We start from the raw sequence: 26,389 nt of genomic DNA, 5'->3' as shown, positions 1-26,389 counted from the left end.
TTCTATAAAATGTAATTTTAGTTGTTTTTGCTGGGGAGCAGTTATGTAGCAGCGGTGAGATGGGGTCTTCCAATAGGGGTTGGTGTAGGAGCCAGTACCTGGGATCATTCACTCCATAAGTGTTTAGGATCCAAGTGGATAATGCCCAATATCCTGGGAGCATTCATAGGAACACCGGCAGAACCGGGTTGGAAAGGATGCTGTGCGAGCCCAGCACCCTGGGCAGCCTGTTCCAATGCCTGAGCACCCTCTGGGGCAGGAATTGTTCCTCAGCTCCATCTAAACCTGCCCTGGGGCAGCTTGAGGCCGGTTCCTCTTGTCCCATCCCTTGGGATCTCAGCCCGGGTCCCTTTCCATTGTGAACAGCCCCACAGTTACTGCCCCACATCCTCCCTGCTCACGCGCTCCGGGCATGGAAATGAAGGCGAAGGATCCTGAACTCTCCTTCATAGATCACTTCCCCACACAATTCCCTTTGGAATCCATGGGGACGGATCCGGCCCTCGGATGGGGTGAGCGGACCCCAGCAGCCAACGGCACCAGGTGATGCAGGGGAGCTTCCCCTTGCCTGATGCCCCTAAGGGGATGTGAGGCTGCAGATGCACCCACACCCCGGGTAAGTGCACCCTTCATCACCTCCCTTCCCTTCCCTCCCCTTCCCTTCCCTCCCCTTCCCCTTCCCTTCCCTTCCCTTCCACTTCCCTTCCCTTCCACTTCCCTTCCACTTCCCTTCCCTTCCACTTCCCTTCCACTTCCCTTCCCTTCCACTTCCCTTCCACTTCCCTTCCCTTCCACTTCCCTTCCACTTCCCTTCCCTTCCACTTCACTTCCACTTCACTTCCCTTCCACTTCCCTTCCCTCCCTTCCCTTCCCTTCCACTTCCCTTCCACTTCACTTCCCTTCACTTCCCTTCCACTTCCCTTCCCTCCCTTCCCTTCCCTTCCACTTCCCTTCACTTCCCTTCCACTTCCCTTCCCTCCCTTCCCTTCCCTTCCACTTCCCTTCCCTTCCCTTCCACTTCCCTTCCCTTCCCTTCCACTTCCCTTCCCTTCCCTTCCACTTCCCTTCCCTTCCCTTCCACTTCCCTTCACTTCCCTTCCACTTCCCTTCCCTCCCTTCCCTTCCACTTCCCTTCCCTTCCCTTCCACTTCCCTTCCCTTCCCTTCCACTTCCCTTCCCTTCCCTTCCACTTCCCTTCACTTCCCTTCCACTTCCCTTCCCTCCCTTCCCTTCCACTTCCCTTCCCTTCCCTTCCACTTCCCTTCCCTTCCCTTCCACTTCCCTTCCACTTCCCTTCCACTTCCCTTCCACTTCCCTTCCACTTCCCTTCCTTTCCCTTCCACTTCCCTTCCACTTCCCTTCCACTTCCCTTCCCTTCCCTTCCACTTCCCTTCCACTTCCCTTCCACTTCCCTTCCTTTCCCTTCCACTTCCCTTCCACTTCCCTTCCACTTCCCTTCACTTCCCTTCCACTTCCCTTCCCTTCCCTTCCACTTCCCTTCACTTCCCTTCCCTTCCCTTCCACTTCCCTTCCCTTCCACTTCCCTTCCACTTCCCTTCCACTTCCCTTCCTTTCCCTTCCACTTCCCTTCCACTTCCCTTCCACTTCCCTTCCACTTCCCTTCACTTCCCTTCCACTTCCCTTCCCTTCCCTTCCACTTCCCTTCACTTCCCTTCCACTTCCCTTCCACTTCCCTTCCCTTCCACTTCCCTTCCACTTCACTTCCCTTCACTTCCCTTCCACTTCCCTTCCCTCCCTTCCCTTCCCATTTCCTTTTCCCTTCCCTTCCCTTCCCTTCCCTCTTTCCCCTTCTCTTCCCTTCCCTTCCCTTCCCGTCCCTTTCCCCTTCCCTTCCCTTCCCTTCCCTTCACTTCCCTTCCACTTCCCTTCCCTCCTCCTCCCATCCCCTTCCCACCTGGCCTTCCCCCTGCCTTCTTCTTCCCATCCCATCCCATCCACTCCCATCCTGTCACATCCCATCCCACCCAATTCCACCCCATGCCATCCAATCCCATCCCATTCCATCCCATCCCACTCCATTCCTTCCTATCTTACCCCATCCCATCCCATTCTCTCCTATCCCATTGCATCCAATCCCATCCCATCTTATCCCATCCCATTCCATCCTGTCCCATCCCATCCCATCCCACCCCATTCCATCCCATCTGACCCCATCCCATCCCATTCTATCCTATCCCATCCCCAAGCCATCCTATCCCATCCCATTCCATCCCATCCCATCCTGTCCCATCAGCCCCATTGAGAACACGAGGAGGGTCCCAGCCCCATTGAGAACACGAGGAGGGTCCCAGCCCCACTGAGAACACGAGGAGGGTCCCAGCCCCACTGAGAACACGAGGAGGGTCCCAGCCCCACTGATCGTGGCTCCCGCATCACCCCGCGATGGAGCACAATGGGCAGTGCAGGCGGTGCTGGGGACCCCCGGACCCACATCTCTGAGCCCTCCCTGCAGGGTGCCCCATGGCTCTGCCCCATGGCTCTGCCCCATGGCTCTGCCCCATGGCTCTGCCCCATGGCTCTGCCCCATGGCGGGGCCCTTCCTTTCCCCATCCACCCTCAGCTGCTGTGGGTTCAAGTGGGCAAATGCACGTGGGAGATGCCTCATTAATTATTAATTAATCATATTATTATTAATTATTATAGTTTTATATATTGCATCTGTATTTTATATAAATATCTATTTTACGTAAATATTAATATATACATGTATAAGTATATAAATATAATATTATCATTATATAATGTTATATATTCTTACTATTAATATATATTTGAATTTTATATATATTTAAATATGTTATATAAAAATGTATAACTATATAAATGCAGGGTTTTTTAATTCTTATTAATTCTTAATATTAATAAATATAATTTTCATATATTAGATTTATATATGTAAATATTGATATATATCATTACCTATAATCAGATAATTATATATATTAATACTGTTAATACATATTTAAGTTTCATATATATGTTATACAAATTTATATTTATATAGATAAAATACACATAAATTTATAACTAGGTTTATATTTGTATATGTTATATAAATATGTATGATTATATATTACTGTGTTACAATAATCATTACTATTAATAATTGCTATTAATGAACCTTTCCTGCGCGGTACCTCTTGGCTTCCCCAACCAAACCCCTGCCGAGGGCTCCCAACCTCAGATGAGCCCAAAATCACACAAAATGAGCCCAAAACCACACAAAATGAGACCAAAATCATACAAAATGAGCCCAAAACCACACAAAATGAGCCAAAATCACACAAAATGTGACCAAAATCACACAAAATGAGCCCAAAACCACACAAAATGAGACCAAAATCATACAAAATGAGACCAAAACCACACAAAATGTGACCAAAATCACACAAAATGTGACCAAAATCACACAAAATGAGCCAAAATCACACAAAATGTGACCAAAACCACACAAAATGAGAGAAAACTCACAAAATGAGACCAAAATCATACAAAATGAGCCAAAATCACACAAAATGTGACCAAAATCACACAAAATGAACCCAAAGTCACACAAAATGAGCCAAAATCACACAAAATGTGACCAAAACCACACAAAATGAGCCCAAAATCACACAAAATGTGACCAAAAACACACAAAATGAGAGAAAACTCACAAAATGAGACCAAAATCACACAAAATGTGCCAAAATCACACAAAATGTGACCAAAACCACACAAAATGTGAGCAACATCACACAAAATGAGCCCAAAACCACACAAAATGAGACCAAAACCACACAAAATGTGACCAAAACCACACAAAATGAGCCCAAAACCACACAAAATGAGATCAAAACCACATGAGACCAAAATCACTCAAAATGAACCCAAAATCACACAAAATGAACCCCAAAACACGCAAAATGTGACCAAAACACACAAAATGAGCCCAAAATCACACAAAATGAACTCAAAATCACACAAAATGAGACCAAAACCACACAAAATGAGACAAAAACCACACAAAATGAGCCCCAAAACACACAAAATGAGCCCAAAAATCACACAAAATGAGCCCAAAATCACACAAAATGAACCCCAAAACACACAAAATGTGAGCAAAAATCACACAAAATGAGCCCAAAACCACACAAAATGAGCCCCAAAATCACACAAAATGAGCCAAAATCACACAAAATGAGCCCAAAATCACACAAAATGAACCCCAAAACACACAAAATGTGAGCAAAAATCACACAAAATGAGCCCAAAACCACACAAAATGAGCCCCAAAATCACACAAAATGAGCCAAAATCACACAAAATGAGCCCAAAATCACACAAAATGAGCCCCAAAACACACAAAATGCGATCAAAAATCACACAAAATGAGCCCAAAATCACACAAAATGAGCCCAAAACCACACAAAATGAGCCCCAAAACACACAAAATGACCAAAATCACACAAAATGAGCCAAAAACCACACAAAATGAGCCCCAAAACACACAAAATGTGACCAAAATCACACAAAATGAGCCAAAAACCACACAAAATGAGCTCCAAAACACACAGAATGAGCCCAGAACCGAGCCCAAAATCAAGGAAATGAGTCCAGAACCACAGAAATGAGCTTAAAACCAAGGAAATGAGCCCAAAATCACAGAAGTGACCCCAAAACCACAGAAATGACCCCAAAACCAAGGAAATGAGCCCAGAATCGCAGGAATGAGCTCAGACCCACGGAAATGACCCCAAACCCACAGAAATGACCCCAAAACCAAGGAAATGACCCCAAACCCAGGGAAATGACCCCAAAACCAAGGAAATGACCCCAAACCCACAGAAATGAGCCCAAAACCACAGAAATGAGCCCAAAACGAGCCCCGCTCCCTCCCCCTGCACGGACCCGGCTCTTTCCTTGTGCTGCGGCGCCCCCGTGAGGCTGCGGCCGGAACCGCACCCGGAGCAGCTGCAGCGGGCACCGGGGGGGCTGCGGGGGTTGAGGATGCTCTGGGTACCGGGGATGCTGCGGGTACCAGGGATGCTGTGGGTACCGGGGATGCTGCGGGTACCAGGGATGCTCTGGGTACCAGGGATGCTGTGGGGACCAGGGATGCTGTGGGTACCACGGATGCTGTGGGTACGGGGATGCTCTGGGTATTGAGGATGCTCTGGGTACCAGGGATGCTGCAGGTACCAGGGATGCTGTGGGTACCAGGGATGCTGCGGGTATTGAGGATGCTCTAGGGACCAGGGATGCTCTGGGTACCAGGGATACTCTGGGTACCAGGGATGCTGTAGGTACCAGGGATGCTGCGGATACCAGGGATGCTGCGGGTATTGAGGATGCTCTGGGTACTAGAGATGCTCTGGGTACCAGGGATGCTGTGGGTAGCAGGGATGCTGCGGGTATTGAGGATGCTCTGGGTACCAGGGATGCTCTGGGTACCAGGGATGCTGTGGGTATGGGGATGCTCTGGGTATTGAGGATGCTCTGGGTACCGGGGATGCTCTGGGTACCGGGGATGCTCTGGGTACCAGGGATGCTGCGGGTACGGGGATGCTCTGGGTATCAGGGATGCTGCAGGTACCAGGGATGCTGCAGGTACTGGGGATGCTGTGGGTACTGGGGATGCTCTGCGTACCGGGGATGCTGCGGGTACAGGGGATGCTCTGGGTACCAGGGACGCTCTGGGTACCAGGGACGCTCTGGGTACCAGGGATGCTCTGGGTACCAGGGATGCTGTGCGTACAGCAATGCTCTGGGTACCGGGGATGCTCTGGGTATCAAGGATGCTGCAGGTACCAGGGATGCTCTGGGTACCGGGGATGCTCTGGGTACCAGGGATGCTCTGGGTACCCCACACGCCGCTCCACCCCATCTCCGCGCCCCACTGCACCCACTCCCCATCGCGACTTTCCGCATCCCTCTGCCCCATTCCCAACGCACCCCACTCACCCCACCCCGTGCCCCGTGCTCCCTCCCCGGGACACAGACACGACTCCGCACGCGGCGCTCCCAACGGGATCCATCCTTTACTTCTCCTCAGGGGGGGGACGTGACCCCCACCGCCCCCCACCACCACCCCATAGGTACACTCACGGCACGCCCGGAGCGCCTCCGTCCTCGCCGGGATCCGCAGGGAAGGAACAAGTGCTCGGTGCAGGCGGTCGCGTCCCGCTCGGTTTGGAACCCGGCGTCACCAAAAGCTCGGCTTTTTGGGGTTAAAAACGTGAGGTTCCGGTACTTAAAAAAAGGGGATTTTTGTGTTTTTGTTTTTTTTTTGGTGGTTTTTTTTTGAGCCGCGGGGCACAAAATAAAGTCGCTTTTTCGGGTGAGATATATACATCAAAAATAGGTGGAAAACGTCTAGAAAAGGCGTTGGTTTTAATGCTATCCAGAGCCGTATCCGTCTCCTCTTGCAGCGGAAGAGCGGAGGGGAAAAGTGCCTCTGCCCCATAGGGAGCTCGTCCCGGGATGAGTCAGCCCAAGGTGCCTGGGAAAGAGATGGGAACGCTCACTCTTCCCTATAGGAACGCACGGGACGAGCGCCACGGCGCAAGCGCGCGGCTCCCTCTGCTCGGCCCCACATGGAACCCATTCCCTGCCCCACGCAGCCTCCTCCACCCCACATCGCAGGGGCTTCCCCAGAAGCCTGGGGTTTAACGGGATGGGCGCCTGCAATGGGAATAGGGGCGGCAGGGAACCAAGGGTCACCCGCTGCGACTGGCGAAGCAGAAGCACAGGAGCCAGGGCTGGAGGCGCAGCTGTGGGGCAGCAGTGGGGCAGGCCCCACACGCGGCCGAGCACCCAGTGCCTAAACGGGACCCACAAGGAAGGAAAAGGAAAGGAACAAGGGAAAACGACCCACAGCGCCCACCACCAGGAGGCGATTTGCATATGCATGAGGCGGGAGGCAACCTCATGTTTATGCAATTTACCCACCCTAAGGGGTCGTGGGGCCCCATTGGGAACCCACAGAGGCTTGGGTCCTTCGGGGTGTTTCACACCAGCCCCACACACCGATGCACCGCTTGTGGGTCCATATGTATGTGTGTGTACACACGTTTACACGCTCATTCACCAGCCGGCTTCCCTTGGGGTGACCCACAGCTGTGGGGTTTTAGGGCAGGAACACTCGGGAATTGAGGGTTCGATGGGAAGAAAACCCCAAAATCAATGGGAAATCCCCAAATCCCGGAAGAGGCCGGGATGTGGGGGGTGCCGAGCAGATCGTGCCCACAGCACAAGGGTCAGATCCCGGCGGCACCGGGAGCATCCGGGGCACCTGCATTCCTTATGGACACTGATTCCAGCACCGGGATCAGGCTCTTCCCATAGGGAGCCACAGAGACATCACCACTGAATGCTATGGGGCAGCACTGCTTCACCCCATTGATCCCAAAGGACGGGGAAAGGGAATCCCTGAGACTGCTTCACCCCATTGATCCCAAAGGATGGGGAAAGGGAATCCCTGTGACTGCTTCACCCCATTGATCCCAGGGAACAGGAAAAGGGAATCCCTGTGACTGCTTCACCCCATTGATCCCAAAGGATGGGAAAAGGGAATCCCTGTGACTGCTTCACCCCATTGATCCCAAAGGGACAGGAAAAGGGAATCCCTGTGACTGCTTCACCCCATTGATCCCAAAGGAACAGGAAAAGGGAATCCCTGTGACTGCTTCACCCCATTGATCCCAAAGGAACAGGAAAAGGGAATCCCTGTGACTGCTTCACCCCATTGATCCCAAAGGAACAGGGAAAGGGAATCCCTGTGACTGCTTCACCCCATTGATCCCAAAGGAACAGGGAAAGGGAATCCCTGTGACTGCTTCACCCCATTGATCCCAAAGGATGGGAAAAGGGAATCCCTGTGACTGCTTCACCCCATTGATCCCAAAGGGACAGGAAAAGGGAATCCCTGTGACTGCTTCACCCCATTGATCCCAAAGGAACAGGAAAAGGGAATCCCTGTGACTGCTTCACCCCATTGATCCCAAAGGAACAGGAAAAGGGAATCCCTGTGACTGCTTCACCCCATTGATCCCAAAGGAACAGGGAAAGGGAATCCCTGTGACTGCTTCACCCCATTGATCCCAAAGGGAACAGGAAAAGGGAATCCCTGTGACTGCTTCACCCCATTGATCCCAAAGGAACGGGGAAAGGGAATCCCTGTGACTGCTTCACCCCATTGATCCCAAAGGATGGGAAAAGGGAATCCCTGTGACTGCTTCACCCCATTGATCCCAAAGGATGGGAAAAGGGAATCCCTGTGACTGCTTCACCCCATTGATCCCAAAGGATGGGGAAAGGGAATCCCTGTGACTGCTTCACCCCATTGATCCCAAAGGATGGGAAAAGGGAATCCCTGTGACTGCTTCACCCCATTGATCCCAAAGGATGGGAAAAGGGAATCCCTGTGACTGCTTCACCCCATTGATCCCAAAGGAACAGGGAAAGGGAATCCCTGTGACTGCTTCCCCCCATTGACCCCAAGGACCAGGACGGACGCCCCTTCTCCACCCTCCCCACCGATCCCCTGTGGGGACGCCCCCATAGGGCCCAGCCTCTCCGGGCCCCACAGGACCCCTCACCTGCTCCGTTCCTACGCTTCGCCTCCGTGCCCCACATCCGTGTCCCCGTCCCTCGCCGTGTCGGCTGCCCGGGACAGGATGTCGGCCATCAGCGCCTCCTCCAGCCTCTTCCTCACCTGCTGCACGCGCTCCTCCTGCTTCCTATGGGGACGGCAGCACCGGGATCGATCCCTCGGGAGCTCCCCACGGACACCGGGTCGGGATGGGGGGGCCCCGAGCCCTGCGCCCACTGCGGAGCCGGAGGGAGCGGGGCCATGGGGCACAGAGGGAACGGGGGGGACGGGATACAGGGATCCATGGGGAAGGGCAAGAGATGGAGCTGCAGCAACACAGACCGGCCCTGACGGGACAGCGCTCGCCTCAGCATCCCCTGTGTAACCTCTGTGCATCCCCCTATGGGTCACCGCTGCTATGGGTCATGTTGCCATGGGTCACCCCCGCCATGGGACACCCCCGCCATGGGTCAGGTCGCCATGGGTCACATCCCTATGGGTCACCTCCACCATGGGTCACCCCCGCTATGGGTCAGGTCGCCATGGGTCACACCTGCTATGGGTCATGTTGCTATGGGTCACACCCGCTATGGGTCAGGTCGCTATGGGTCACTGCCGCTATGGGTCAGGTCGCCATGGGTCAGGTCGCTATGGGTCAGGTCGCTATGGGTCACATCCCCATGGGTCACTGCCGCTATGGGTCAGGTTGCTATGGGTCACATCCCCATGGGTTAGGTCGCTATGGGTCAGGTTGCCATGGGTCACGCACCTGATGTCGTCGTCCGTGACCACGAAGGCCCTGCAGAGGGGCTGGGCCGTGTTCAACCACACGGCCGGGTTCTTCTCCACGGCGGCCGAGAGCTGCCCCGTGATTGGCGCTGAGCTCGTGTGCAGGGCGCTGGCCACCGCCGGCAGCACCGCGTCCGCCGTGCTCCCCGGACCCACACCTGTGGGGCGGAGGGGTCAGCGGCAGCCGGCGCCTGGGGGGCGCATCCTGAATCCATGGGGCTCATCCTGCACCCGTGGGGCTCATCCTGCACCTGTGGGGCTCATCCTGCACCTGTGGGGCGCATCCTGAATCCTATGGGGCTCACCCTGTGGGGCTCATCCTGCATCCATGGGGCACATCCTGCACCCTATGGGGCTCATCCTGCACCTGTGGGGCGCATCCTGCACCCTATGGGACTCATCCTGCACCTGTGGGGCTCATCCTGTGGGGCTCATCCTGCACCTGTGGGGCTCATCCTGCACCCTATGGGGCTCATCCCGCATCCATGGGGCTCATCCTGCACCTGTGGGGCTCATCCTGCATCCATGGGGCACATCCTGCACCCTATGGGGCTCATCCTGCACCTGTGGGGCGCATCCTGCACCCTATGGGACTCATCCTGCACCTGTGGGGCTCATCCTGCATCCATGGGGCACATCCTGCACCCTATGGGGCTCATCCTGCACCTGTGGGGCTCATCCTGCACCCTATGGGGCTCATCCCGCATCCATGGGGCTCATCCTGCACCTGTGGGGCTCATCCTGTGGGGCTCATCCTGCACCTGTGGGGCGCATCCTGAATCCTGTGGGGCTCATCCTGCATCCATGGGGCTCATCCTGTGGGGCTCATCCTGCACCTGTGGGGCGCATCCTGAATCCTGTGGGGCTCATCCTGCATCAATGGGGCTCATCCTGCACCTGTGGGGCTCATCCTGTGGGGCTCATCCTGAATCCATGGGGCTCATCCTGTGGGGCTCATCCTGCACCCTATGGGGCTCATCCTGCATCCATGAGGCTCATCCTGCACCTGTGGGGCTCATCCTGCATCCATGGGGCTCATCCTTCACCACAGATTGCCCCATCCCTCCACCATCCCTATAGCATCCCTATAACACCCCTATAGCCCCCTACAGCCCCCTACAGCACCCCCCTACACCACCAGAACCCGCTCTGAGCCCCCCCCCTCACCCCCAGCCCCGCTCGGATCCCATTCCGCGGCCCCACACCCTGTGGGTCAGCCCCACGGCTCCGCGGTACCTTGCAGCCCCTTGGGCAGCTCCATGGCCCCGATGATCTCCTCGCTCACGTCGGAGGCGCTGAGACCCTGGAGACGCTTCTCCCAGAACAGCTGCAACGGGAACGCAAAAACGCGCGGATTTCCCTTAAAAACCGCCCCAAAAAAACCCCAAACCCAAAAACGCGCGGATTTCCCATAAAAACGACCCCAAAAACAGACCCAAACCCAAAAACGCGCGGATTTCCCTTAAAAACGACCCCAAAAACAAACCCAAACCCAAAAACGCGCGGATTTCCCTTAAAAACGGCCCCAAAAACAAACCCAAACCCAAAAACGCGCGGATTTCCCTTAAAAACCACCCCAAAAACAGACCCAAACCCAAAAACGCGCGGGTTTCCCTTAAAAACGACACCAAAAACTCGGAATGAAAAAAACCAAACCCGAAAACGCACGGGTTTGCCTTAAAAACAAACCCAAAAATTCGGGAATGAAAAAAAAAACAAAAACGCGCGGATTTCCCTTAAAAACGACCCCCAAAACAAGCCCCAAACCCAAAAACGCGCGGGTTTCCCTTAAAAACGACTCCAAAAACAAACCCAAACCCAAAAACGCGCGGATTTCCCTTAAAAACCACCCCAAAAACAAACCAAAACCCAAAAACGCACGGATTTCCCTTAAAAACGGCCCCAAAAACAAACCCAAACCCAAAAAACGCGCGGATTTCCCTTAAAAACGACCCCAAAAATTAAACCCCAAACCCAAAAACGCGCGGATTTCCCTTAAAAACGACCCAAAAACAAACCCAAACCCAAAAACGCGCGGATTTCCCTTAAAAACCACCCCAAAAACAAACCCAAACCCAAAAACGCGCGGATTTCCCTTAAAAACCACCCCAAAAACAAACCAAAACCCAAAAACGCGCGGATTTCCCTTAAAAACGGCCCCAAAACCAAACCCAAACCCAAAAACGCGCGGATTTCCCTTAAAAACGACCCCAAAACCAAACCCAAACCCAAAAACGCGCGGATTTCCCTTAAAAACGACCCAAAAACAAACCCAAACCCAAAAACGCGCGGATTTCCCTTAAAAACGACCCAAAAACAAACCCAAACCCAAAATCGCGCGGATTTCCCTTAAAAACGACCCCAAAAATTCAGGAATGAAAAAAAAAAACAAAAACGTGCGGGTTTCCCTTAAAAACGACCCCAAAAACAAACCCCAAACCCAAAAACGCGCGGATTTCCCTAAAAAACGACCCCAAAAATTAAACCCCAACCCCAAAAACGCGCGGATTTCCCTAAAAAACGACCCCAAAACAAACCCCAAACCCCAAAAACGCGCGGATTTCCCTTAAAAACGACCCCAAAAACAAGCCCCAAACCCAAAAACGCACGGATTTCCCTAAAAAACGACCCCAAAAATTAAACCCCAACCCCAAAAACGCGCGGATTTCCCTAAAAAACGACCCCAAAACAAACCCCAAACCCCAAAAACGCGCGGATTTCCCTTAAAAACGACCCCAAAAACAAACCCCAAACCCAAAAATGCGCGGATTTCCCTTAAAAACGACCCCAAAAACAAACCCAAACCCAAAAACGCGCGGATTTCCCTTAAAAACGACCCCAAAACCAAACCCAAACCCAAAAACGCGCGGATTTCCCTTAAAAACGACCCCAAAAACAAACCCAAACCCAAAAACACGCGGATTTCCCTTAAAAACGACCCCAAAAACAAACCCCAAACCCAAAAACGTGCGGATTTCCCTTAAAAATGACCCCAAAGATTAAACCCCACCCCAAAAACGCCGCGTTCAGCCCCAAAACGGCGTCAGGACGAGAGGGGGGAGCCCCACGGGCGATATTCCAGGCGTCGGGAATGGGGTCATGGTGGGGCGTGGGCGGGCGCTGGGTCCGGGATCAGATCCTTCCCACCCATAGGATCCATGGAATTCCCTCCCCGATCGGGCTTCGCATCCCATGGGAAGCCGTGGAAGGGCCCACGGAGCGGGATGGGGTGGAAGGGACCCATGGAATCCATAGGGAAGAGCGGGAGACGAAGAGCTCATCCCAGTGTGCCCTCCGGAGGGTTAACGGCATTCCCGGTGTCCTGTCCCTGCAGCTATGGGATGGCATCAATGGGGCGCAGGGATTGGGATGGGGGGATCGGGATGCAGGGATCGGGACGCAGAGGGGTGGGATGCAGGGATTGGGATGCAGGGATCGGGATGCAGGGATACCCACCCAACACTGTGGATACAGCACAGCATCACTGGGATGCAGGGATCGGGATGCAGGGATCGGGACACAGGGATCAGGACACAGGGACTGGGATGCAGGGATTGGGATGCAGGGATCAGGATGCAGGGATTGGGATGCAGGGATTGGGATGCAGGGATTGGGATGCAGGGATTGGGATGCAGGGATCAGGATGTAGGGATTGGGATGGAGGGATTGGGATGCAGGGATCAGGATGCAGGGATCAGGACACAGGGACTGGGATGCAGGGATTGGGATGCAGGGATCAGGATGCAGGGATCAGGATGGAGGGATGGGATGCAGGGATTGGGATGGAGGGATCGGGACGCAGGAATCAGGATGCAGGGATCGGGATGCAGAGGGATTGGGGTGCAGGGATTGGGATGCAGGGATCAGGATGCGGGGATCGGGATGCAGGGATCGGGATGCAGAGGGATTGGGATGCGGGGATTGGGATGCGGGGATCAGGATGCAGGGATCGGGATGTGGGGACCGGGATGCGGGGATCAGGATGCAGGGATCGGGATGCAGGGATCGGGATGCAGAGGGATTGGGATGCAGGGATTGGGATGCAGGGATCAGGATGTGGGGATCAGGATGCAGAGGGATTGGATGCAGGGATCGGGACGGAGGGATTGGGATAGAGGGATCAGGATGCAGAGGGATGGGATGCAGGGATCGGGATGCAGGGATCAGGATGCAGGGGGATGGGATGCAGGGATCGGGATGCAGAGATCAGGATGCGGGGATCAGGATGCAGGGGGATGGGATGCAGGGATCAGGATGCAGGGATCAGGATGCAGAGGGATCGGATGCAGGGATCGGGACGGAGGGATTGGGATAGAGGGATCAGGATGCAGAGGGATGGGATGCAGGGATCGGGATGCAGGGATCAGGATGCGGGGATCAGGATGCAGGGGGATGGGATGCAGGGATCAGGACGCAGGGATCGGGATGCAGAGGGATCCCCCCCCCCAACACTGCAGCACCCCCTTAAGCGCTCCCCTCTGGACAATGGGATGCATTCGGGATGCGGTTTGGATCCACGGATCCCACACGGATCCCACAGCCCCATCCGGAGATCCCATTCCCGACAGCTCCCCCTCTGCGCCTCGTTCCGCCTCCCTTCCAACGCACCCCAGTGAGCCACGATCCCAAGGGAAAGGAACACCGGGATTCGGACACAGGAAGCCAGGATCCCATCCAGTCGGTGCCCCACCGATTCCCACTCCCCCAGCATCACCCCCACTGGAGGAATTCCCCCTTTATTCCCGTTTTCCTTCCCTATTCCATGGCCCAGGGTCCCCAGATCCAGGCTCTGCCTCCATAGGACACGGAACCACAGCCCCTATAAGCTATGGGTGCAAGAACAGGGTCTGGAGGAGGGACCCCATTCCCAGCACCGGGATTTGCTCCTTCGCTTCCCTGTACGGACGGGGATGAGCCCGGAGAGGGAATACTGGGACCCACGGGGACGGGGATGCTGCAGGGATCGGGATGCTCCACACAGGGCCATAAGATGCCCCAAGATGCCCCAAAATGCCCTAAAATGCCCCAAGATGCCCTAAGACGCCCCATAAGATGCCCCAAAACGCTCCATAAGACACTCCAAGATGCCCCAAAATGCCCCAAGATGCCCCAAGATGCCCCCAAGATGCCCCAAAATGCCCCAAGATGCCCCAAGACACCCCATAAGATGCCCTAAGATGCCCCAAGATGCCAAAAGATGCCCCAAGATACCCTAAGATGCTCCATAAGATGCCCCAAGATGCCCCCAAGATGCCCCAAAATGCCCCAAGATGCCCCATAAGATGCCCCAAGATGCCCTAAGATTCCCCATAAGATGCCCCAACATGCCCCATAAAATGCCCCAGGATGCTCCATAAAATGCCCCATAAGATGCCCCAAGATGTCCCAAAATGCCCTAAGATTCCCCAAGATGCCCTAAGACACCCCATAAGATGCCCCAAGATGCCCTAAAATGCCCTAAGACGCCCCATAAGATGCCCCAAGATGCTCCATAAGACGCTCCAAGATGCCCCAAAATGCCCCAAAATGCCCCAAGATGCCCCAAGACACCCCATAAGATGCCCTAAGATGCCCCAAGATGCCAAAAGATGCTCCATAAGATGCCCCAAAATGCCCCAAGATGCCCCAGGATGCCCCAAAATGCCCCAAGATTGCCCAAGATGCCCTAAGATGCCCTATAAGACGCTCCAAGATGCCCCAAGATGCCCTCAGACACCCCATAAGATGCCCCAAAATGCCCCAAGATGCCCCAAGATACCAAAAGATGCCCCAAGATGCTCCATAAGATGCCCCAAAATGCCCCAAAATGCCCCAAGATGCCCCAAAATACCCCAAAATGCCCCAAAATGCCCCATAAGATGCCCCAAGATGCCCCAAGATGCTCCATAAGATGCCCCAAAATACCCCAAAATGCCCCAAGATGCCCTAAAATGCCCTAAGATTCCCCAAGATGCCCTAAGACGCCCCATAAGATGCCCCAAGACGCCCCAAGATGCCCCATAAGACGCCCCAAGATGCCCCAAAATACCCCAAAATGCCCCAAGATGCTCCATAAGATGCCCCAAGATGCCCCAAGATGCCCCAAAATACCCCAAGATGCCCCAAGATGCTCCATAAGATGCCCCAAGATGCCCCATAAGATACCCTAAAATGCCTCAAGATGCCCCAAGATGCCCCAAGATGCCCCAAAATGCCCCAAGATTGCCCAAGATGCCCTAAGATGCCCTATAAGACGCTCCAAGATGCCCCAAGATGCCCTCAGACACCCCATAAGATGCCCCAAAATGCCCCAAGATGCTCCATAAGATGCCCCCAAGATGCCCCAAAATGCCCCAAGATGCCCCAAGATGCCCCAAGATGCCAAAAGATGCCCCAAAATACCCCAAAATGCCCCATAAGATGCCACAAAATGCCCCAAGATGCCCCAAAATACCCCAAAATGCCCCAAAATGCTCCATAAGATGCCCCAAGATGTCCCATAAGACGCCCACCCCCGCATCCTCCCCTTCCCGACAGGGCACATCCCACCTTCAGGAACGCCGGGCTGTGACGGACCCCACAAGGGACCCCTGTGGCCATCCCTCGATCCCTGCTTCTCCCCGCGCCGGAGCAGGTTCCCCATCCCAAAGGCAGGAATCCTTTCCCATTGGGAGCTGCTCCTCTCCCTTGGGGGGATCCAAGCCAACAGGAGCCGGCGGGAAGGCGTTGCTCCAAAGGAATCCATCCCAAGTCCATTATTCCTCATGGAAAAGCATCCCTATCCTTAACACCTGGATGTTATTGGGGGGGGGGGGGGGGATTTATATAGGGATGAATCAGTGAAAAGCAGAGATTGCAGCTGGTCCTGGGATGGGATGGGATGGGATGGGATGGGATGGATGGAATGGGGTGGGATGGGATGGGATGGGATGGGATGGATGGAATGGGGTGGGATGGGATGGGATGACCCTATGGATTTGTCCCTATGGATTTGTCCCTATGGATTTGTCCCGTATGGATTTATCCCTATGGATTTGTGCCTATGGATTTGTGATTTATCCCTATGGATTTATCCCTATGGATTTGTCCCTATGGATTTGTTCCTATGGATTTATCCCTATAGATTTGTCCTGTATGGATTTGTCCTGTATGGATTTATCCCTATGGATTTGTCCTGTATGGATTTGTGATTTGTCCCTATGGACTTATCCCTATGGATTTGTCCCTATGGATTTATCCCTATGGATTCATCCCTACGGATTTATCCCTACGGATTTATCCCTATGGATTTGTCCCAGTGGATTTGTCCCAATGGATCTGTCCCTATGGATTTGTCCCTATGGATTCGTCCCTATGGATAGCACAGTCAAGGAGGACCAAGGTTTGGGTCTCCCCTTCGGCATCAGTGAGGATGGCTCCCCACCATTCCCAGGTCCCGGAAGGGATTCCCGACGTCAGAGGAGCTGGGATCCCTGCGTAAGGGGGAAAGCCAAGGGGAATGCTTAGGGAATGCTGGGAATGCTGCCCCTGAGAACGGGGGTCCACACGTTAGCAGGAGAGGAAGGTGACGGGACCTAGAGCAACAGAAGCCAGGATTTCCTATGGGATTTGGGGCCAGGATTTCCCATGGGATTTGGGGTCAGAATTTCCCGTGGGATTTGGGGCCAGGATTTCCCATGGGATTTGGGGCCAGGATTTCCCATGGGATTTGGGGCCAAGGGTTGGAGCACGAGGGAGGAAGGACACGGAAGTGGGAGCGGAGCTCAGCATCCCGGCCCCCATCCCAACACTGATCCATGCACCTAAGGGATCAGTGCTCCATAGGGAATAAAGCCTTCCAGCACCTTTTCCCTGCCTTATCCCAACAGATCCCAGCAGGAAAAGAGGTTTTCCCTTGGGAAAAGGGGAAAACCCGGATGCTTGTGCGTGCATGCATCCATGGATGCGGGCAGGAAGGATGCTCCTGCATCCCGCTGGGTACCACTGGGGAGCACAGAACCCTGCTTGGGAAGCGCTGGGATCCCGGGAATACCAACAGGAATTCCTTGCTTTCCCACTTTTCCCATGCTCCTGGTCCCACCTCTCCCACCTACACCCATCACAGCATTCCAGCTTGGAGCAGGGAGCAGCATTCCAGGGTATTCCCAACACGGACAAGTGCAGGGATTCGGAAAGGCCACGGGATGCGAATGGGATGCGACGGGACCGAGGGAGGCCTTGGGGCCGTCCCAAAGCTGCTCCTTCCCCTTTCCCACCGGGATTTAGGGGGAGCCTGGGTGGGATTCCAACCCCTGGTGGGTGCTGCGGCAGCATTCCAGGTGTCTGGAATTGCTCTGGGGGCGTTGGGTGCAGCGCACAAAGGGCCATGGGGACGCCAGGGCTGCGGGAGGACAACGGAGACCCATTGGGATCCCACATGGATCCCATCCCGGGATGCACACCCATTGGGATCCCACACAGATCCCATGCTGGATGCACACCCATTGGGATCCCACATGGATCCCATCCCGGGATGCACACCCATTGGGATCCCACACAGATCCCATGCTGGATGCACACCCATTGGGATCCCACACAGATCCCACTCCGGGATGCACACCCATTGGGATCCCACACAGATCCCACTCCGGGATGCACACCCATTGGGATCCCACACAGATCCCATTGCTGGATGCACACCCATTGGGATCCCACACAGATCCCATCCTGGATGCACACCCATTGGGATCCCACACAGATCCCATCCCGGGATGCACACCCATTGGGATCCCACACAGATCCCATCCCGGGATGCACACCCATTGGGATCCCACACAAATCCCATCCCGGGATGCACACCCATTGGGATCCCACACAAATCCCATCCCGGGATGCACACCCATTGGGATCCCACACAAATCCCATCCCGGGATGCACACCCATTGGGATCCCACACAAATCCCATCCCGGGATGCACACCCATTGGGATCCCACACAAATCCCATCCCGGGATGCACACCCATTGGGATCCCACACAAATCCCATTGCTGGATGCACACCCATTGGGATCCCACACAGATCCCATCCTGGATGCACACCCATTGGGATCCCACACAGATCCCATCCTGGATGCACACCCATTGGGATCCCACACAGATCCCATCCCGGGATGCACACCCATTGGGATCCCACACAGATCCCATCCCGGGATGCACACCCATTGGGATCCCACACAAATCCCATCCCGGGATGCACACCCATTGGGATCCCACACGGATCCCATCCCGGGATGCACACCCATTGGGATCCCACACAGATCCCATGCTGGATGCACACCCATTGGGATCCCACACAGATCCCATCCTGGATGCACACCCATTGGGATCCCACACAGATCCCATCCTGGATGCACACCCATCGGGATCCCACACAGATCCCATCCCGGGATGCACACCCATTGGGATCCCACACAGATCCCATCCTGGATGCACACCCATTGGGATCCCACACAGATCCCATCCTGGATGCACACCCATTGGGATCCCACACAGATCCCATCCTGGATGCACACCCATTGGGATCCCACACAGATCCCATCCCGGGATGCACACCCATTGGGATCCCACACAGATCCCATCCCGGGATGCACACCCATTGGGATCCCACACAGATCCCATCCCGGGATGCACACCCATTGGGATCCCACACAGATCCCATCCCGGGATGCACACCCATTGGGATCCCACACAGATCCCATCCCGGGATGCACACCCATTGGGATCCCACACAGATCCCATCCCGGGATGCACACCCATTGGGATCCCACACAGATCCCATCCTGGATGCACACCCATTGGGATCCCATACAAATCCCATTGCTGGATGCACACCCATTGGGATCCCACACAGATCCCATCCTGGATGCACACCCATTGGGATCCCATACAAATCCCATTGCTGGATGCACACCCATTGGGATCCCACACAAATCCCATCCTGGATGCACACCCATTGGGATCCCACACAGATCCCATTGCTGGATGCACACCCATTGGGATCCCACACAGATCCCATCCCGGGATGCACACCCATTGGGATCCCACACAGATCCCATCCTGGATGCACACCCATTGGGATCCCACACAGATCCCATCCCGGGATGCACACCCATTGGGATCCCACACAAATCCCATCCTGGATGCACACCCATTGGGATCCCACACAGATCCCATTGCTGGATGCACACCCATTGGGATCTCACACAGATCCCATCCTGGATGCACACCCATTGGGATCCCACACAGATCCCATCCCGGGATGCACACCCATTGGGATCCCACACAGATCCCATTGCTGGATGCACACCCATTGGGATCCCACACAGATCCCATCCCGGGATGCACACCCATTGGGATCCCACACAGATCCCATCCTGGATGCACACCCATTGGGATCCCACACAAATCCCATCCCAGGATGCACACCCATTGGGATCCCACACAGATCCCATCCCGGGATGCACACCCATTGGGATCCCACACAGATCCCATCCTGGATGCACACCCATTGGGATCCCACACAGATCCCATCCTGGATGCACACCCATTGGGATCCCACACAGATCCCATCCTGGATGCACACCCATTGGGATCCCACACAGATCCCATCCCGGGATGCACACCCATTGGGATCCCACACGGATCCCATCCCGGGATGCACACCCATTGGGATCCCACACGGATCCCATCCCGGGATGCACACCCATCGGGATCCCACACAGATCCCATCCCGGGATGCACACCACTCATTCCATAGGGAAAACTCCCGCTTTCCCTCCTCATCCTCAGGACCAACCCCACAGAACCGCGGGGAATCGGCGTGTTCCTGGTGCAGGCCGGGCTCGGGGCTCGGGGTTTGATGGGATCCCGACGCTCATCCCATGGGATGCTCACCTGGCGCGGCTGGTCCATCACCCGCTGCGGGTCCGCCCGCACCTTGTTGCCGGGGTGATTGGTTACCTTGGTAACGGGCTGCTTGAAGATGGAGGCGGTCTGGCGGATGGGGAGGCTGGTGTTGAGGTCTGGCTTGCCCTATGGGGACAGAGGAGAGGGGGGGGTGCGTCCCTATGGGGACAGAGGAGAGGGGAGTGGGTCCCTATGGGGTGCGTCCCTATGGGGTGGGTCCCTATGGGGACAGAGGAGAGGGGAGTGGGTCCCTATGGGGTGCGTCCCTATGGGGGGGGTCCCTATGGGGTGCGTCCCTATGGGGGGGTCCCTATGGGGTGCGTCCCTATGGGGTGGGTCCCTATGGGGGGGGTCCCTATGGGGACAGAGGAGAGGGGAGTGGGTCCCTACGGGGTGCGTCCCTATGGGGTGGGTCCCTATGGGGACAGAGGAGAGGGGAGTGGGTCCCTATGGGGTGGGTCCCTATGGGGGGGGTCCCTATGGGGTGGGTCCCTATGGGGGGGGTCCCTATGGGGACAGAGGGAGAGGGGAGTGGGTCCCTATGGGGTGGGTCCCTATGGGGGGGGTCCCTAGGGGGACAGAGAGAGAGGGGAGTGGGTCCCTAGGGGGTGGGTCCCTATGGGAAACAGAGGGAAGGGGGTGGATCCCTATGGGGACAGAGGGAGCAGGGTGGGTCCCTATGGGGTGGGTCCCTATTGGAAACAGAGGGAACAAGGTGGGTCCCTATGGGGAGAGAGGGAAGGGGAGTGGGTCCCTATGGGGTGGGTCCTTATGAGGTAGATCCCTATGGGAAACAGAGGGAACAGGGTGGGTCCCTATGGGGTGGATCCCTATGGGGTAGATCCCTATGGGAAACAGAGGGAACGGGGTGGGTCCCTATGGGGAAAGAGGGAATGGGAATAGATCCCTATGGGGACAGAGAGAACGATGTGGGTCCCTATGGGGTGGATCCCTATGGGGTAGATCCCTATGGGAAACAGAGGGAAGGGGAGTGGATCCCTATGGGGAAAGAGGGAATGGGAATAGATCCCTATGGGAAACAGTGGGAAAAGAGGGAACGGGAATGGATACTATGGGAAAACATTGGGAAAAGAGGGAACGGGAGTGGGTCCCTATGGGAAAACAGCAGGAAAAGAGGGAATGGGAGTGGATCCCTATGGGAAAACAGCGGGGAAAGAGGGAACGGGAGTGGATCCCTATGGGAAAAGAGAGGGAAAAGAGGGAACGGGAGTGGATCCCTATGGGAAAAGAGGGAACGGGAGTGGATCCCTATGGGAAAACAGCGGGGAAAGAGGGAACGGGAGTGGATCCCTATGGGAAAAGAGGGAACGGGAGTGGATCCCTATGGGAAAACAGCGGGGAAAGAGGGAACGGGAGTGGATCCCTATGGGAAAAGAGAGGGAAAAGAGGGAACGGGAGTGGATCCCTATGGGAAAACAGCGGGGAAAGAGGGAACGGGAGTGGATCCCTATGGGAAAAGAGAGGGAAAAGAGGGAACGGGAGTGGATCCCTATGGGAAAAGAGCGGGAAAAGAGGGAACGGGAGTGGATCCCTATGGGAAAACAGCGGGGAAAGAGGGAACGGGAGTGGATCCCTATGGGAAAACAGCAGGGAAAGAGGGAACGGGAGTGGGTCCCTATGGGAAAAGAGGGAATGGGAGTGGATCCCTATGGGAAAACAGCGGGGAAAGAGGGAACGGGAGTGGATCCCTATGGGAAAAGAGGGAACGGGAGTGGATCCCTATGGGAAAACAGCGGGGAAAGAGGGAACGGGAGTGGATCCCTATGGGAAAAGAGAGGGAAAAGAGGGAACGGGAGTGGATCCCTATGGGAAAACAGCAGGGAAAGAGGGAACGGGAGTGGATCCCTATGGGAAAAGAGCGGGGAAAGAGGGAACGGGAGTGGATCCCTATGGGAAAAGAGGGAACGGGAGTGGATCCCTATGGGAAAAGAGGGAACGGGAGTGGATCCCTACGGGAAAAGAGCGGGAAAAGAGGGAACGGGAGTGGATCCCTATGGGAAAAGAGGGAACGGGAGTGGATCCCTATGGGAAAACAGCAGGGAAAGAGGGAATGGGAGTGGATCCCTATGGGAAAAGAGGGAATGGGAGTGGATCCCTATGGGAAAACAGAGGGGAAAGAGGATCCAAGCGGGCTCCAAGGGGGTTCCCGGCAGGACCCAAGGCTCCCAAGCAGGATCCCAAAGGGAATCAATTCCAGGCTCTGGGAACAGGGCCCGGAAAAGAGGGGGTGGAAACCCCCCCCAAAACCTTGGTGGGGTTGAGAGCCTCGGTGCGGAGCTTCTGCTTGTTCTTCTGCAGCTTGCTGGGCATCATCTTCCCCGTGCGGAAGTCGAAGCTGCTCAGGTCCACGGAATTCCCAAGGTACCGCGCCAGCTGCGGCTTGCTCCGGAACTTCTTCCCGCTCGGGCTGGGAACGGGGAAGAGTCTGGCTCAGCACCGAGGCCCCGGGGGCACGTTCTTCACTGGGGGGAAGAGTTCCTCCATTGGGAATTCGGGGATGGCTCCGTCGGGAGCACTGAGAGGTTCCCAGTGGGAATTCCCTGGGGTTTCTACACTGGGAATTCTGGGATGTTCCCACTGGGAATTTTCTGGGATTGCTCCACTGGGAATTCTGGGATGGTTCCATTGGGAATTCTGGGATGTTCCCATCAGGAGCCCTGGGATGGCTCCATTGGGAATTCAGATATGTTCCCATTGGGAATTTTCTGGGATTTCTCCATTGGGAATTCCGGGATGTTCCCACTGGGAATTCTGGGATGCCTCCATTGGGAATTCCAGGATGTTCCCATTGGGAATTTTCTGGGATTTCTCCACTGAGAATTCCAGGATGTTCACACTGGGAATTCTGGGATAGCTCCATCGGGAATTCTGCAATGGCTCCATTGGGAGCTTTGGGATGGCTCCATTGGGAATTCGGATAAGTTCCCATTGGGAATTCCCTGGGATTTCTCCATTGGGAATTCTGGGATGGCTCCACCGGGAGCTTTGGGATGTTCCCTCTGGGGTGTTCCCACTGGGAGCTTTGGGATGGCTCCATTGGGAATTCGGATATGTTCCCATTGGGAATTTTCTGGGATTTCTCCACTGGGAATTACGGGATGTTCCCATTGGGAGCTTCGGGATGGCTCCACTGGGAGCTTTAGGATGTTCCCATTGGGAATTTGGTAATTCCTCCATTGGGAGCTTCGGGATGCTCCCATCGGGAGCTTTCCCATTCCATGTTCCCGCTTCATCCCAAGGCTTTATGGGATATGGGGATAACCCCTATGGCAGGAGACCTTCGGCATCCCCTGGCACCCCGCTTCCCACAAGGAGAATCCCTCTTTCCCTATGGGAAGGACCCGGGTTACGGATGCCACCGGCTCCCCGCTGGACCCAGGTCAGCCTGGAGCTGCCTTCATCCCAAAGGATTCCCCAAGGAACACAAGGCAATTCCCACTTTTCACTCCCCCCCCACACACACACACACGGAGCGGGACGTTTACCATCGCTCCCTCTTTCTTTTGGCCCGGTTTTCCCAGCGCGATTCCCATTCCCTGCCCTTTCCCAATGGATTTAGGATCCCAATGGGAAGTGGGGGCATGGGAGCCTTCCCATAGGAAACCCACTGGGAAGAGGGCTCCTTAGCAGGGTTTCCATGGACGCGGACCCGAGGCCAGGACCCGGGAAGCGTTTCCACCCCTTTCCTCTTTCCATAGGGAATTCCCAGCCAAAGCATGGAGCCACGGAACGGAAGCTCATCCAGGTCACTCCTGTCCCTATTCCCTACTGGGAATGCCGCCCTCTTCTCCTCCCAATGGGAGGTTTCCCCATTGGAACCGGTTGAGCTCGGGGCTCCCTCCCAGCCCACGGCATTCCAGGACCCCATCCCCTTCATTCCCGTTCTGGTTCCCATCATTCCGGTCAATGGAGCTAAACCCAAGCCCTTTCCTGGGGGTTCTGGAGGCGCCTTCACATCCCGACCTCGCTCCCGGCGAAGGGACCAGGGGATCCTGGGAATTAGGGGGGTTTTCCCGACGTCTGGAATGCCGAGGGCACCCGGACAGGGCTCACCCCAAGGAAAGACCTGAAGCCTTAACTCCATGGACCAGATCCCAGTGGGAAATGCGGGGCCCGAAGCACTGGATCCAAACCCAGGGCCCAAAGCGCCGTGGAGCAGTGGGGCAGGGGAAGGCCCGAGGCATTCCCGAAAGCAGGAATCTGATTCCCAACCGGGGAGGGCTCAGTTAGGGCCAGGTTAAGCAGTGATGGAGCAGGCGGGCACTAGGACCCTGTTACCGGGGCTATAGGGGGGCACTAGGACCCCGTTACCGGGGCTATAGGGGGGCACTAGGACCCCGTTACCGGGGCTATAGGGGGGCACTAGGACCCTGTTACCGGGGCTATAGGGGGGCACTAGGACCCCGTTACCGGGGCTATAGGGGGGCACTAGGACCCTGTTACCAGAGCTATAGGGGGGCACTAGGACCCTGTTACCGGGGCTATAGGGGGGCACTAGGACCCCGTTACCGGAGCTATAGGGGGGCACTAGGACCCCGTTACCGGGGCTATAGGGGGGCACTAGGACCCCGTTACCGGGGCTATAGGGGGGCACTGTTAGGGGCTATAGGGGGGCCCCGTTACCGGGGGATAGAGGGGGGCACTATGTTAGGGGGGCACTAGGACCCTGTTACCGGGGCTATAGGGGGGCACTAGGACCCCGTTACCTAGGACCCTGTTACCGGAGCTATAGGGGGGCACTAGGACCCTGTTACCGGGGCTATAGGGGGGCACTAGGACCCCGTTACCGGGGCTATAGGGGGGCACTAGGACCCTGTTACCGGAGCTATAGGGGGGCTATAGGACCCTATGGGGCTATAGGGGGGCACTGGGACCCTGTTACCGGGGCTATAGGGGGGTTATGGGGGGCACTAGGACCCCGTTACCGGGAGCTATAGGGGGGCTAGCCCTGTTACGGGACCCCCCGTTACCGGGGCTATAGGGGGGCATAGGGGGCCTGTTACCGGGGCTATAGGGGGGCGGACCCTGTTACCGGGGCTATAGGGGGGCACTAGGACCCTGTTACCGGGGCTATAGGGGGTTATGCACTATAGGACCCTGTTATAGGGGGGCATAGGACCCTGTTACCGGCTATAGGGGGGCACTAGGACCCCGTTACCGGGGCTATAGGGGGGCATAGGGGGAGCTATAGGACCCCGTTACCGGGGCTATAGGGGGGCACTAGGACCCTGTTACCGGGGCTATAGGGGGGCACTAGGACCCAGTTACCGGCGCTATAGGGGGGCACTAGGAGCCGGAGCTATAGGGGGGCACTAGGATAGGGAGCCACCCTATAGGGGGGCACTTACCGGGGCTATAGGGGGGCACTAGGACCCCGTTACCGGGGCTATAGGGGGGCATAGGGGTTACTATATGGACCCCGTTACCGGGGCTATAGGGGGGCACTAGGACCCTGTTACCGGGGGTTATAGGGGGGGGGGCACTAGGACCCTGTTATAGGGGGCTATAGGGGGGCATAGGGTTACCGGAGCTATAGGGGGGCACTAGGACCCCGTTACCGGAGCTATAGGGGGGCACTAGGACCCTGTTACCGGAGCTATAGGGGGGCACTAGGACCCCGTTACCGGACCCATAGGGGGGCACTAGGACCCTGTTACCGGAGCTATAGGGGGGCACTAGGACCCTGTTAGGGGGGCGCTCGGACCCCGTTACCGGGGCTATAGGGGGGGCACTAGGACCCCGTTACCGGAGCTATGGGGGGGGGCACTAGGACCCCGTTACCGGAGCTATAGGGGGGCACTAGGACCCCGTTACCGGGGCTATAGGGGGGCACTAGGACCCCGTTACCGGGGCTATAGGGGGGCACTAGGACCCCGTTACCGGGGCTATAGGGGGGCACTAGGACCCTGTTACCGGGGCTATAGGGGGGCACTAGGACCCCGTTACCGGAGCTATAGGGGGGCACTAGGACCCCGTTACCGGGGCTATAGGGGGGCACTAGGACCCCGTTACCGGAGCTATAGGGGGGCACTAGGACCCCGTTACCGGAGCTATAGGGGGGCAC

General features: G+C 55.9%; 1 protein-coding gene across 1 annotated transcript; it reads right to left on the bottom strand.

Annotated features, from left to right (window-relative positions):
• Positions 1–8,611: 8,611 nt before the first annotated feature.
• Positions 8,612–22,738, bottom strand: MBD2 (methyl-CpG binding domain protein 2). The gene is made up of 5 exons (XM_062615402.1): positions 22,573–22,738; positions 20,293–20,430; positions 10,619–10,709; positions 9,363–9,540; positions 8,612–8,741 (listed from the first exon to the last, which is right to left on the bottom strand). Exons 1-5 carry the CDS (start codon positions 22,636–22,638, stop codon positions 8,612–8,614), a joined length of 603 nt encoding a protein of 200 aa, XP_062471386.1. The 5' UTR covers positions 22,639–22,738.
• Between the last annotated feature and the right edge of the window lie 3,651 nt (positions 22,739–26,389).

Source organism: Pezoporus occidentalis, unplaced genomic scaffold (assembly GCF_034315485.1).
Source record: "Pezoporus occidentalis ecotype Australia unplaced genomic scaffold, CSIRO_AGI_Poc_V1 ctg180, whole genome shotgun sequence".
In the NCBI taxonomy this organism is placed as follows: domain Eukaryota; kingdom Metazoa; phylum Chordata; class Aves; order Psittaciformes; family Psittacidae; genus Pezoporus; species Pezoporus occidentalis.
Note: the sequence above shows the minus strand (reverse complement) of the source record. Positions and strands in the feature narration are given on the sequence as shown.